The 14,521-nt window shown below is 54.3% G+C and overlaps 1 protein-coding gene across 1 annotated transcript; it reads left to right on the plus strand.

The window, feature by feature from the left end:
* The first annotated feature begins 1,901 nt into the window (after positions 1 to 1,901).
* On the plus strand, positions 1,902 to 14,181 carry CDX1 (caudal type homeobox 1). The gene is made up of 3 exons (XM_053956785.1): positions 1,902 to 2,328; positions 13,607 to 13,752; positions 13,975 to 14,181. Exons 1-3 carry the CDS (start codon positions 1,902 to 1,904, stop codon positions 14,179 to 14,181), a joined length of 780 nt encoding a protein of 259 aa, XP_053812760.1.
* The last annotated feature ends 340 nt before the right edge of the window (positions 14,182 to 14,521 follow it).

The raw sequence follows: 14,521 nt of genomic DNA on the forward strand, positions 1-14,521 counted from the left end.
CTTGACTCTCTACACAGAGCCATGGCTGTACTGAGATCTTGGGGAAAATCCGGGACAAATGGGATTATATGGCACATCAAGCAATCTGAGCTGAGTGCTGAGCTGAGATCATCACTGGGTGGGACGGTCATGACAGTCACCTTTGTTACAAGGGAGGGACCTGGGACAAGGCTGAGCAAGGGGTTGGGGACCCTGGGGGCCCAGAAGGGATGCTGCTCACCTCTCCTGGTGCCTCCAGCCATGCCAGGTTTGGGGAAGCAGACTGCAAGTGATGCCAGCTCTGGGGGTGATTTCCCACTGCTGAGGGTTTACCCATCTCTGTCCTCGTAAACCAGACCCCTCACCTCTTACCCATCTCCCCTCCATCTCATCCTGGCACCCACCCTTGCAGGAAGTGGATGTAGCACAAAGGAATATGTGCACCCAGTTTCAGGTAGAACTGGGGCTAGACCAGTGGGATGAGGTTCTTGGGACTGACACAGACCACTGAGGGTCCAAAGCCCCATGACAGAGGGGCTGGGGCCCCTCTCCTCTGTCATCCTTTTTTTTTTTTTTTTTTTCCTGATTCCTACTGTCAAATTCCAGGCTGTTTTGGTCCCAATAGGGTAAGGATCATCCTTGCCCTGCTCACATTTCTAGCAGGGGAAGGGGCTGGTGCAGAGAAAAGGGCAGAGGGTGTTTTGCCACTTCCTCAAGGCAAAACACCTTCCTGAAGCCTCTGTGGACTCTGCTTCTGATTGAGGAGAAAAGGCCAGCCTGCAAATGACAGCTGTGGCTGCAGTGGTGGCCAGTGCAGCTGGAGTGTGACACTGGCAGGGAGGGGACATCAGTGGAGCCGAGGTTCCCAGCTGCCAGTGGTGGGGGTTTCTGGGCAGTGTGTCACCCAGTCCCCCTCTGGAGTGCAGGTGTGTCTGACCTGACAGGTGACAAGCGGGTGATCTCTGCTGGGACGTTTGTGGCTGGCACCTCCCACCTTGCAGGCAGACAGAGCTTCACAGGTGTCCCCTTTCTGCTTGATTTTCCCTATCACCAACATATGGAGATGGTTTTGCTTTCTTAGGAGAGAAAACAGGTGAGCAGCTCCTCTTGCTGCAGGGCTGTGAGCCCCCTGGAGATGTGTCAGCCCAGGTATTCCAGCAGTGTCCATGGTGTCCATTCTCCCTGCACACGGAGTCTGCCCATCATTCCTGCTCTCTGAGGCTGGGCTGAGCTTTGCTGTCAGGATTAGAGGGGCGGATTTGCTCTGGGATAAAGAAAATGCAGACCCAGCACCTCCACCAGCCCCTCTTTTCCAAAGAGGCAGATGCTGCTGCTGGGCACAGGAAAACATTATCTGGAGCAAGAGTTTGGTGTCCCCTAATGTGGGTGACAGACACACACAGGCCAGCTTGTCCCCTGCGTGCAGCCAGCTTTTAATACAGAGGTTCATCCCAAGGCAGCCTGTTCCTGGGGTATGGATGGTGATGGGATCCCTTGGGGCATCCTCACGGGACTCCTGTGGCAGCCTAATGTCCCCAAAGCCTGCTGCTACAGAGGGACCATGTCCTGTGGCTTGGGCACAGTTGTGGGGTAGTGACAGAGGGGCTGGGGGGTCCTCGGTGCTCCCTGGGGTCACCCCCTACCTCATCCTCCTTGCAGTCAGAGTGGGAAGTTTGAACTCGTCCCCCTCACCCGCTGGGGCTTCTGCACTTTGAAATGCAAACCTGCCTTTCAATGCAAATGCTGCGAGAGGTTGGGCCCAATAAAAGCCCGTGGGCAGGGAGGTGCCTGGCCCCAGGACAGGCTCCCCAAGGCGCCCAGGTGAGTGCTGGCGAAGGAGGGGCGGCCGCCTCCCCGCCGAACCCAAGCGGCCGCAGCCGCGGCTCGGCAGCGCAGCATGAGCGCGGGGACGGCCCGGGAAGATGTATGTAGGATATCTTGTGGATAAGGACACCAACATGTATCCCAGCCCGGTCCGGCACCCCAGCCTCAACCTCAACCCCCAGAACTACGTGCCGGGGCCACCGCAGTACTCGGACTTCGCCAGCTACCACCATGTGCCGGGGATTAACAACGACCTGCACCACGGGCAGCCGGCAGCTGCCTGGGGCTCTCCCTACACCCCTGCCAAGGAGGACTGGCATTCCTATGGCACCGCTGCGACGCCTTCCACCGCCAGCCCCGGGCAGTTTGGATTCAGCCCCCCAGATTTTAATCCCATTCAGCCTCCGGGCTCTGGACTCCTGCCTCCACCCATCAGCAGCTCGGTCCCCCAGCTCTCCCCTAACGCCCAGAGACGCACCCCGTATGAGTGGATGAGGCGCAGCATTCCCAGCACCAGCAACAACGGTAAGGAAACCCCCAGCCCTGCACCCCTGCAGCGTGCCCAGGGCAGAGGATCCCTCTGGAGTTCTGCAGGGCTGGATCCTGCTCTGTGGCTCTCCCTGCATGGGGACTGCCAGAGGGACAGCAAGCTTGGCCTGTCCTTGGCACGACACCCAGTCCTCAAAGAGCAGGGGAGCTCTGAGGTGGCGGGGGCTGAGGATGGGCAGGGAAGGTGCTGTCCTTCCACACTCACAGCTGGCCTTATATGGCTGGAAAGTCATTTTCCCAACTGGTGCCATTGCCTGCAGCCACTGGGTAGATGGGCAGAGCCAGAGACCACCAGGACCCTGGGGGTGTTGGATGGGGAGGTCTCAAAAGTGCAAGAGTGAGAGTGTGGGGCTGTGGCTGTACATGAGTGTGAGCTGGCTGTGTGAAGGGCTGTGTATGGTGGGTGTGCAAGGTGCCCGAAGCTGTGTGCGTGTGCAGGGAAGGAGCCGTGTGTATATCCATGCTCTGTGTGTGCATGAGGTGGATTCAGTGAGGTGCTGCAGGCTCTGTGGGTGTGCAGGGCACCATGAGGAGTGTGTGTGTACAGGCAGTGCCACCAGGTGTGTGTGGGGGAGGTGACATGCTCAGTGTGTGTGTGCAGGGTGCTGTGGGGACGGTGTGGTGCATGGTGCGTGTGTGCAGGGTGCATGGTGTGTGTGTTCTGGGGACAGTGCCACGTGGAGGGTGGCTGTGGGTGCTGCAGGTGCACGGGCCAGTGGGTGCCCGGCTCTGCAGGAAAGGGGGCCCTGGTTCCTGCGATTACCTCTGGCCTGGGCACGGAGCGGTCCTGCCGTCCTCAGGGTCCTGTCCCCGCTGAACTCCTGACCTGGGGGAAGCGTCTGGGTGACCCCAGCCCCCTACCCCCCCTGCAGCCCACTTCAAAGGCGGTGGGCAGATCCCCCTTGGGGCCAGCCCAAATTGACAAGGACTTCTCTTTGTCATGGAGATGGTGGCCGGCTCCTTTGGCAGTGAGGTGAGGTGCGGGCCCTTTGTCCTGACCTACCCTCACCCTTTCATCTTCCCAGCCTGGACCCTTCCCAGCAGGACCCATGGGGCTTGCCTGAACCTGCCGCCCCTCTCCCTCTCCCGTGCTGGCCATGAGCTCCTCGGAGCACTGCTGGCGCCAGCTCATTACAGGAGTGGCTGTGGGCATCTCTCAGGGGTGAGTTTGCTCTGAGTTACTGCTGCCCCAAATCACTGAAATCAGGGCCTGAGCTCCCTGTTTGCAAAGTACCTCCAGTTTTTGGCTTGTTTTTGGCCTTGCACTATTCCCAGTGGCCAAGGGCCATGTAAGGGTCTTCTGCAGAGGTGCCTGGGGTCTTCCAGCATGGAAAATACCTACTTGTATTCCCAGAATCCATGTGGCAGGGATGGGGACCAGTGTCTGCAGTGGAGCAGGCAGAACATCTCAATAAATGGAAAAAAAGCCCAGCCCCAGTCTGGAAAGGGGAGGGAGAGGCAGGCTGGTATTTCCTGTCCCATTTTAAGCACTGAATGTAACTATTTAGGAAAAATGCTTCCCCCCACATGCAGTGATGGAGACCCACAGGCATGCCAGGGCTGAGGACTTCCCTCTGCCCAGGGTGGAGAGAGAAATGTGATGTGCAACCCTCCCCTGCAGCAGGAACCCTGCCACTTCTGCAGGTTTTGTAGGTCTGAACATCTTGGTTTCTTCTGAGAAGAGAGGTGGGAGGGAAAATGAATGGGGAAGGAAAGCCATCAGCACACCTCTCCCTCTGGATCAAGGCCATGGGTTTACACCCAGCAGTGGGGCCAAGATAAAGCAGGAGCTTGAAAGTGCCTCTGATTGAGTTAGACGACAATTGAGTTGATTGAATTGTGGAAAAATATCATTAGTTGCTTAGTTTGTATCTCTGAGATCAAATACATACAAAGGAACAAATAAACCAGCCTTGTTCCTCTCACACACAGAGGAGCTACCCCAGCCCCACCACAGTGATGCAGGGGTGAAAGGCTCTTTCTTGGGGTGGTTTCCTTAGGACCTGTCCTTGCACCTCTGCTGGGTCCAAGCCCAATGCTGCTGCTGCCAAGCAACTGCAGGATTTGGTTGTGGTGGGATCATGAGCTGGGAGATGATGGGATGCAGTTGGTGCTTTCCAGTGCTGCCCTTTAAATAGAAGTCTTCATTAAGCTTGAAAGAGAGTAGGGCAGAGATGGGTTTGACATAGATAAGGGTGAAGTTCTTAGATGAATCATTTTATTGAAATCAATGAACTGGACTTTGATCAGTCTGGATTGATAAACTCCTCATCTCACCACAGTGAGGGAATAGGAAATGAATACACGGAGGTTTTTTGCTATAAATATCAACAGTTTCATTGCGAATGCTATAAATCATAACACTTCAGAGGGTTGTAAATTAATGTTCCCCTTCTGTCTTGGCTCGTATGAACAGCTTCTGGCCATAGTTTGAAATCTTTTGGGGAAGAGCTGCATGGTAGCAAAATAAATTATTGTGCAGGGAATATGAGTGTGTTGGGCACTTCTGCAAATGTGATCCAGAGCTTGAGAAAAATCAATGAGAAATCTCCCAGTGACTCACTGCAGAGTCAGGCTTTACAGGGGGGTGATTTTCTGTACCTGTTGCTACATTCATGCGTGCTTCACCTGGCTGAGCTGAGATAACCCAGCAGCAGAAGGGATTAAACCAGGAATTGGGAATCACAGGGGGAACGGAGCTGGAAAATGTCCCCAGGCCTCATTTCTCTCTCCAATGTCACCTCCTTTTCTGCTCATAAAATCTTCACTAGCAGCATGTCAGAGCCTCATGCTTCCTCCTTATTCACAATTATTTGCAAACTTCCCTGTGAATTGCACCCAGGGTTTATAAAAAGCTCAGGAAGGTGGTTGGAAGTGGAGCTGGCTGAACTTTGAAATTCACCCTCTGCTTGTTAGTCATGCAAATCCTCAGATACCGCCTCGGGTCTGGCGTTTAGGTCACTAATTGAGCAGGGGCTTCAGTGCTAAATATTGCAAGTGAAAGTGCAGTTGGAGCATCCCTTGCAGAGGCAAATGTGCTCAGGGCTTCTTGTGGTACCAATGCCCATGGTGCCCACGCAGGTTTTGGGGTGATGGAGGGTGAGCAGTGATGCTCTGAGCATGTGGTGATTTGCTGGGTCTGCAGTTTTCCATCTCAGCTTTATTATTTCTAGGTCAGTTTTCCAGCTCTGTTTATTTTCCTAGAGGGGCCCATGAACACTGGGGGAAAGAGTTCAAATCCCAATAATGAGACAGAAATGTTTCCCCTGGACTGCTGGGATTCATGCTGTGCTTGGTATGTTTTGGGATGATGGTGCAGTGCATTTCCCTGGTCAGTCCCTGCATGGGGAGCCTCTCTTTAGGCCGTGCTCATTCCCTGTGAGACCCTTTCCTTCACTGGGACACTCGAGGTGTGTGTCAGGCCCCATCAGTCTTCTCCCTTTGAATTATTAACCCACAACCTGCTCCTGGCCCCAGCTAGGGTTTGTTGACTGCTTAGCCTTCTGGCCAAGGTACAGGCCTCTCAAACTTTCCTAGAATTGACTTTCCTTGAACAAAAAAGGGCTTCCCTGGAGCACTGGCAGTACCTACGTGATGGGCTTGGCTGGCTAATACCCTGGGATTAGCAGAGGGACACTTTAAACCTCTGGCCAATGACAGATGCTTCCTATAGGGGACCTTTCAAGGACACCCACTGCAGTCCTGTTAGCTTTGTGATTGCTTGGATAAGGGGCTGCATCCTTCCCCCACACTGCCCCATGGCAAGTGTGGCCCAAATCCTATAGGGCTGCAAAGGGGGAGAGGAACCCTGGGATCCATATGGGACCCCCCCATTGCCTTGCTGTCCTGCTCTTCCCACTGCAGATGAGCCACATCCAGCCAGGAAGCAGGCTGGGATGAGCTGGATCAGGCTGGAGTGAGGTGACATTCTGAAGAGGGCTGTGTCCGCCCCACGTGTGCCAGCAGCCCGTGTGTCACCCCGGAGCTGCTGTGCTCTTTGACCCAGCGCAGGAGCCAGGCTGGCGGCGCTCAGCTCGGCACTCATAAAACATGGGAGCAACTGAAGGAATTTGCCAGGTGCCAAAATAAAGGATTGAGTTGCTGCAGGGCTGGGAAAGACTTGCTCAACACCCAGCTTTGTGCTGCTGCCCCTGGGGATGAAGGGAGCATCTGGTTGTGTTGTCCATGTCCAGGAACATGGGGTTGTGATGGGGAATCCCCAGCTTGCTGTGAACATCAGGCATCTGCTCCTCATCCCCTTGGGGTTTGCACCTCCTGGGAGAAGGATGGGGCTTGCAGGAGGGGTGTCCTCACCAATGGGTGTGGATGTGGGTGCAGCTCTGTCCCTGTCCCGCTGTGCTGGCTGTGTAAAACCCAGCCAGGGCCAGCCTGTGCTCCGGTGCACTGGTTTGCACTCTCCAAATCCAGCTCTTTGACCAGGTGTTTCTGCCCTTTCCTGGCAGCCGGGCTGCCCTGCCTGGCTGGCCTGTGCACCAAGCCTGGGCTCTGCCTCGAGCTCTGCTACAAACCCTGGGCATGCATTCCCCAGCCACACACTTGCTCTTAGAGCAAAACTTTTTAGGGAACATAGAGCTTGATCCTCAGTGAGCAGGAGACCAGAAAGCCATTGGGTCAAGCGGTGCAGCTTGGCACGTGAAATGCTCACCCTACGAAGCTGAGCCAGGTTTTATTGCGACCTGGTGCACATGGGAGAATTGCAGTTTGCTCTGAAGCCTTTGGCACCAGGAAGAAATATTCAGGTTGTGTGAGGTGAGCTGCCATGGAGAGAGCTACTCTGGGTGTTGGAGCATTGCTGGGCTCCTTGGAGGGGCCTCAGACTCCAAGATGAGTCCTGCCTCAACCCTGATGTCTCAAATGCCCATTTTTCCAACCCAGAGTAGAGATGGGGGAGCTTTGAGGAGTGAGGATTCATTAAGCATTCCCTCCCTCCACAGCACTGAGACATTAAATATGTACAGAGAAGATGTGTGGTTCCTCTCACCCAGTTTTTGACACCCAGCCGTTGTCTAAATGCAATGCATTCTGGCAGAGGAATGATGTCAGGCAGGGATCTCGGGGAGGATTGCCCTACAGAGGGGGTCGTTTCTCACTGGCTGGGATGAAACAAGCCACATGGCTCCGCTCCTTCGCCCCGTGTTGGTCGTCCCATCCATCACTCCTCTGCTTCCTGCGGCAGAGGAAAAATAGCTGAGGAAGTTGAAGTATGCAAGGGAAGGGGAAGGCTTGTGAAAACCGTGAGCTGCTGGTTCCCAGCACTCAGGGAGTGTGAGGGGCTCGGGTTTATCCCCCCCTCCCAGACCACAGAGGAGCGTGGGTGTTTCGGAGTGGCTGCTGGAGCTGGAGGGGGACGAAATGAGTGTGGGGAGGGGGTGAACAGGGAGGGCATCAGAGGCTCAGCCCTTGCCAGCACCAGTGCAGACTTTGGGGTTCCCGTTTCCCGTCGGTTTAGGGATGGTGGAATGAGCTGGGCTGTCTGCCCGAGCCTCAGCAGCAGCTCTGTGTGCTGCGGCTCCCGTCAACGCTGCTCGGCAGAGGGAGCATCGACCCCTCTGCACACAGGCAGCTGGAGCACATCTGGCTGCCAGATGAGGGTGGCTCCAGCCAGCCTGGAGGCTCCTGAGCTTTAGGAGCCGACCTCAGCCCTTTCCTGGACCTGCTGTGTCTGTCATGGGGCATTTCTCTGCTGGCTGTCCTCAGTTTTGTGGGGTTGTGAGGGGGATTTCCCCCATGGAGCTGCAGAAGGATTGGGGATTCAACTGCCCAGGGCATCTCATGGCTCTGACCCTGGGACTGTGTGCCTCAGTTTCTCCAGCTGTTGCATTGCCTAAGCTCTGTTGGGGCTGAGGGAAGATTTCCTTGGTCCTTTCCCTGGGTAGAAATGCCAGATCCTGACAGAGCACTGATTCCTCTGCGATGGGAGGATTTTATCCTCTTTGCAAGTAGATGTGCTCATTAGAATGGAGCAGCTTTATCATGGAGAAGAAGCACCCACACGGAGGGGACAGCCTTGTGGCCTGTCTTGCTGCACTTCACCTCTGCTATGGACCAGTTCTTTCCCAGGTGCTCTGTGGTGACAGGACTTTTACACCTGATGTTTTTCAGCATTATAATATTGCAATGCCATCAGATAGTGTGGGAGCAGGCCCCCAGTACAGACAGATCAGCAGACAAGGCTGTACAGATGGAGCCGGTGTGGGGCCAGAGCACGGCCAGGAAGATGGGATCAGGCAGGATGGCTCTGGGAGCACAAGGAGCCAGCACAGAGCAAGGCATGGGAGCTGCTGAGGCAGCCTGGCAGCGATGCCTCCATCCCTCTTCTGCAAAGCAACATCCAATGTGTCCCCAGGCCCTGGGGACCTCTGCTATGGGGTGATGGCTGTCACTACCCTGGGTTCTCATCTCAGTGGCTCCAGCCAGTGGGTTGGCACTGCCATACCCCAGCTTCCCTGACCAGAGCCCTGGTGGCTGCACAGAAGCTTCCCACAGAGCCAGAGTTTGTGGTTGTGGTAATTTTGAGCTGCTTTGACCTGTGAAATAGAGACTTTTAGAAAAGTGCTTCAGTTTATGCTCCTGGCTGCTGGCAGCTGTGCTGCTCCTGCTGTGGCTGGGAGAAATGTGTCCCACAGATGGGGATCCTCCCTTTGGAGCTGGGCTGATCCCCTCATATCTTGCCAGCTTTTGCTCCACCTCCACGCACGGTGCCACTGCCACCCCTCATTCTCTTTCCTCCCTGGTTTGAACCAGCCCCTTCCCAGCTGTTCTTAGAGCTGCTCAGCACCAGTCACACAATATCCATATTCTCAGTCTGTTAGGGTTTTTGGGGCACAGTTTTTTCCTCAAAACCATCCTTTGGGCAGGCCAGGACTGGGGATGGTGAAAGATCCCCTTCCTGGCAGCCTCCACTGTGGCTGTGAGGGGAGAGAGCTTGGGATGGTGGGCACAGGATCCACTTTGATTTTCCCTTACCCTGCCAGGCTCCTGATCCAGCCCTGGGCAGCAGTTCTGGTACCTCTGTCTTGGGGCAGGGTTGCTGTGGGGAGTGGATCCAGGCTGGGGTCAGGGCTCCATCCCCCGTGTGTGTGCGTGCACGCTCGGGAGCGCGTCCCTTGGGGTTTGCACAGCACATTAAAGCTATTCCCTTATCTAATCGTGGCTCAGGTGAGAGCTATTAGGGTTACACATTAACAGTGGTAACGATACCCTCTCCCCGCGCTGTCATTGGCCCTGCCTTGATCCCAAAGCCGACACCATTCCCCACGGATGGCTCCATTTGCCTGCCCAAGCAGTTCCTTTGCCTGGGCTTTCGGGGACAAGCGGGAGGGGCTGTAAATGCATAGCAGGGTCGGCAGGGGCTAACAACTGTGCTAAGAGACATCACTGGCACCCCCTCTGCACCCCATCCACGCTCCCTCCTGGGGCAGCAGCCCCAGCTCCAGGTTATCCCAGCCATGGGACAGCCTGATTCAGCTTTGCCAGGCTGGAAATGCAGGAGCAGTTCCATCCCTCTCTTTGGCCATAGGCACGAGGGCTCCCCAGAAGGAACCGGATTGGCTTGTCCCGAATTTCCTCTTTCTTTTCACAGAGCCATAAAAAAGCTCCAGGAGAGAGTTAAGTGTAACCAAGCATTCATATTCAAGGTAGTTGAATTATTCATTGTCAATAGTATTTCTTGCAAATCCTTTTCTTTTCCTTGTGAATCACCCACAGTACATCTCTGAATTCAGCAAACATCTGAAAACAGCAATTAGTGGAGGTGAATAACTTTCCATCTCTGGCTTGGTCGTCAGCCCCCTGTTTTGAGTTTTTTCTACCTGATATTGAGCAGAAAGTGATGATATTGGTACTGATATTGAGCCTGGTGCCCAGCTCACCCCATGATGGCTCTGCCAGCCCTGAGGCAAAGCCCAGCCTCCAACCAGGATGAAGGATGAAGAAGGAATAACAAAGAACAGGCTGTGATGGATCTATTTACAGCTGCAGCAGGAAATAATAATTCCTACTGAAATTCATGGCATATGTGATATTCACAAACTGCCTTATTTCTTTAGTCCTTAATTTATTTTTTTTACTTTATCTGTCAACTCTTCACTTTCCAGGTGTTCTTTTTTTCCAAACAGTGGTATTCAAATAAAAACATTGCAAGTAAGACCATTTAAATGTTATTATCTCTTTAGAGATGCTTTTGCTTTCAAATGACAAAAAAAAAAAAAAAAAAAGATAAATTTATGAGAAAGAAAAATCTTGCAGGAGCCCCAGAGCCTGGAGGAGCCAGAGGGAGCCCAGTTTCTCACGGAGCTGCTAAACCTCACATAAATCTCCACCAGAGCATCTGGTTTATTCTGTAACTTCTTGGGAATTGCTGTGTTTTCAGATTCAGCACAGGTCCCTCCTGGGCTGGGCTGCAGAAGATCTTTTGATGCTGCTGAACCCTTCCCCTGCAGGGTGCTGAGAGGCAGCAGTGACCCCTGGGATGGACAGGAGCCCTGAGGGAGGCCGAGGGCAGGGTGGGATCCTGCGTGGGCTGGGTGCCCCCGGCATCACTCCAGTCCAGCAGGGCTCCCATGGGCAGCTTTGTTTGGAGCTGTCACAGCTGATGTGTGCCAGACAGGAGACAAGTGCCTGGCAAAGCTGCCATACACCCCTTGCACACGGAATCTCTGCGTTTCACCCCTGTCTCTGCAGACAGTCCACTAACACCTCGCTCAATCAAATTAACCTTTTTTACCCTTTTTAAACTCACAGGGTCACACTGTGTGATACGCACAGGTTTGACCTGATGGTGGTGAGGAAGGATTACGTGTTTGCTTCTGGCCAGCCCTGGGATGAGCTGGGCTCCCCACTCTGAAACATTCACTGAATTCATCACATCCCTCAAATACCAGTTAGTGGCTGAGGTCCTGCCATGGTGCTGGAAATCTGGTTCTATTCCTGGTCATGGAATATTCCTGGTCGTTGCAGCCTTGCTGGGCTCCTTCCCTCTTCCATGGATCACTGGAGAGCTTCAGTGCTTCTTGGGGATTGTGCTGAGACCCTCAGCCATCACCCTGCTCATGCTGTGCTGAGCCCATGCCAGCACCGCCAGGAGCAATGGCAGGAGGACACAGACAGTGGCACAGTCATGGAAACGGGGTGCTAACTCAAACTGAGTGACTGCTGCTTGTGTGCCTGGGAGTGCCAGCATCAAGTGCCAGCAGGGTGAGATGCCTTCCATGCCCATCCCAGGTTCTACTCGTGCTTCCACTCTTGGTCTGCTCAGTGTCAATGTCATGAGCTGGATTCTTGCAGCTCCTGCTTATTCAGTAGAAAACCAGCTGCTTTCTTCCATCCCATGTGATGCTGCAAGGGGGCCCCTCTCCCACTTGCAGTACTCTGGGGCCATGGGTAGTCCTGTCTTGAACTCTTTTACATTTAACTTTCAGCATAAGAAGTGGCTTAGGAATGTCTCCATCTCTTTGCAATGGGAGAGCAGGAGAGAGACACTGTCAAAAATAAAACTGAGCTGGTTGACAAACAGATTTGCGGCCCAGAGGTTGGAGTTTGCTCTGTGGATGTTCTCTGGTGTCTCATTAGGGTGTTTAGAGCCCAGTTTTCCTCTGCACTACCTAAACTCCTGCTTCCACTCAGATGGTGTCAGAACACAATTGTACTGCTGGGACTGCCCAGTGTCCAACTGATTTGGCCTAAATGAGTGGATGTGTGAAAGACTTGTTAGGGAGAACAGATGAACAGGACGGCAGGCACACAAAGATCCCATTTCCTGGCAGAACCAGGCTGCAAGCACGGTTATGTAGGTTGCTGGGTCACTAGAAATCCCTTTCTGCACATGTGCAGCAGTGGTGTGCAGTATCTTGTCCGTGTTGATACACCCAGGGCAGCCCCAGGGAAATCCATGGAGCTGCTCTGAGCTTGCTCCCACTCCTTCCCACAGCAGCACTGCTCTCAGCATCAGAAATTCAGAGGAAGATGGGCAAACACCTCTGCCAGGCAAACAAATGGCCAGGCATTATCCCTCTCAACTCCCTGGAACAGGATTTTGTAATTTTGGGTGGAGAAGCAAATATTCACAGCTGTGTTTATTCCCTGCCTATGGGCTCTTCTGCAGAGGACAACACCAGGAACTTGTCAGCAAACTGCCAGGCATGGGTGTCCTCCCTCAGAGTGCCACCTGCCCCCAGAGCCCAGGCAGAGTTCCACAGGTCGCCCTGTGTGCCTGTGGAATAACAAATGAACTTAGGAAGAGACAGCTGGGCTACCCTCGACTGTATTTTTCTGCTAGAAAGCAGCAGGTGCTGTTTGCACAGACATGTGGATCCTGATGGCCCCAAGCTCTGTCCATATCTGGGGGACCAAGGAGAGATTCAGGCTGGCTTTGGCCAAACACCCCTGGCCCATGGAGCCAGTTCCCAGGAGTGCTTAGGCATCATGTGGGCTTTCTCCAGTGCATCTTTAAAGACTGCACCTCAAGCACTGCCCTGTCTTAGCTCAGTACTGGGAGGAGGAGAGCAACCCTCTGGGTGGCAGAGAAATGCGGTCCTTCCAGGGTTTTCTGTCCTTCCCCTGTTCTGATCCATCATTCAAGTGATAGCACCTTGGTTTGGGGCTTCCTAGAAAAAGAGCTGGGCTTTCCTTAGCCCTGCCAGGCAGCCTGTCCTCAGCCCACCACAGGACCTGCAGCTCTACTCCTCTCAGGGACCGTGTGTCATGACACAGGGGATTTATGGTCCATAGGTTGGATATTAGGAAAAGGCTTTTCACAGAAAGAGTGATAAAGTATTGGAATGGTCTGTCCGGGGAGGTGGTGAAGTCACCATCCCTGGATGTGTTTAAAAAAAGACTGGATGTGGCACTGGGTGCCATGGTTTAGTTGAGGTGTCAGGGAATGGGTTGGACTCGATGATCTTGAAGGTGATTCTCAACCCAGTGATTCTGTGATTCTGTGATCCTCACAAGGGATCTCTGAATCCCCCCTGCTCTTTCCTCCAAGCAATTCAACCAAAGCCCAGGTACTTCCCAACAAGAAGAAACATTCTGGTGCAAAACAGGAAGGATGTTAAAGCCAGTAGGAGCCTCCTGATTCTCCCACTGGTCCCCAGGGCATTGCCGTGTTTCTCCTGAGCTCTCCACAGGTGGTTGTGTGTCTCCTCCATGCCCATGCCCTCGGGGATGTTCCTTGCCTTTCACTGCTCCCCTTCTTCCCCTGTTGGCTCACCCCCCACTCTGCTCTCTCTGCCAGGCAAGACCAGGACAAAAGACAAGTACCGGGTGGTGTACACGGACCACCAGCGCCTGGAGCTGGAGAAGGAGTTTCACTACAGCCGCTACATCACCATCCGCCGCAAGGCTGAGCTGGCCGTGGCCCTCGGGCTGACTGAGCGGCAGGTCAGTGCTGCAGTGTCCCGGGAAACCCCAGCCGAGTGGACATGGGGATGGGGAAGGGTGAGGGCTTTAGCCCTAGTGGTTAGAGGAGGCCCCACCTTGCTCCACAGACATCCCTTCCTTTCCAAACTTTGGGATGCCGTCCCTGCCCCATGAGGACTGGAGGTTGTCATCCTTGCCTGTGTCCATCCTCATCCCTTCATTGCCCTCTTTTCCTTTCTGCAGGTGAAAATCTGGTTTCAGAATCGGAGGGCGAAGGAGAGGAAGGTGAACAAGAAGAAGCTGCAGCAGCAGAGCCAGCCCACCAGCACCACCACACCGACCCCACCAGCTGTCAGCACCCTGGGACCCATTGGAGGCCTCTGCAGCAGCAATGCCCCCAGCCTCGTCTCCTCATCTCCGCTGACGATCAAGGAAGAATTCATGCCTTAACCCTCTTCACCAGCTACAGACCCCAAGAGAAAAGCACTATGCAGCAGAGCCCTGCCAGCCCACGTGCTCTGGAGGGTGACAGCCCCTTCCCAAAGACATGACTGTCCCTGGCTGAACTGATGGGACAGACAGCGAGGCTGGGCCAGGTGGCACTGGGGCCTTCCCAAGGAACGGGTGGGCTCTTCACTGTGTGAAAACCTGGGTTAGGTACTGCTCTCCCATAGGAACCACACACTGGATGGGTCTCTGGTCTTTGTAGCAAGGTCCTGATGTCAGCAGAAGGAAGGGGGTGATAGTGGAGGAGGGCTTTCCTACAGTGCTCCAGGTGCTTCCTTTGGTG

This window comes from Vidua chalybeata, chromosome 15 (assembly GCF_026979565.1).
Source record: "Vidua chalybeata isolate OUT-0048 chromosome 15, bVidCha1 merged haplotype, whole genome shotgun sequence".
Taxonomy (NCBI): domain Eukaryota; kingdom Metazoa; phylum Chordata; class Aves; order Passeriformes; family Viduidae; genus Vidua; species Vidua chalybeata.

Coding starts and splice junctions, on each gene's coding strand:
- CDX1 (XM_053956785.1), top strand. CDS start 1,902: ATGTATGTAGGATATCTTGTGGATAAGGACACCAACATGTATCCCAGC. Junction 2,329..13,606: donor TCCCAGCACCAGCAACAACG/GTAAGGAAACCC, acceptor TCTCTCTGCCAG/GCAAGACCAGGACAAAAGAC. Junction 13,753..13,974: donor TCGGGCTGACTGAGCGGCAG/GTCAGTGCTGCA, acceptor TCCTTTCTGCAG/GTGAAAATCTGGTTTCAGAA.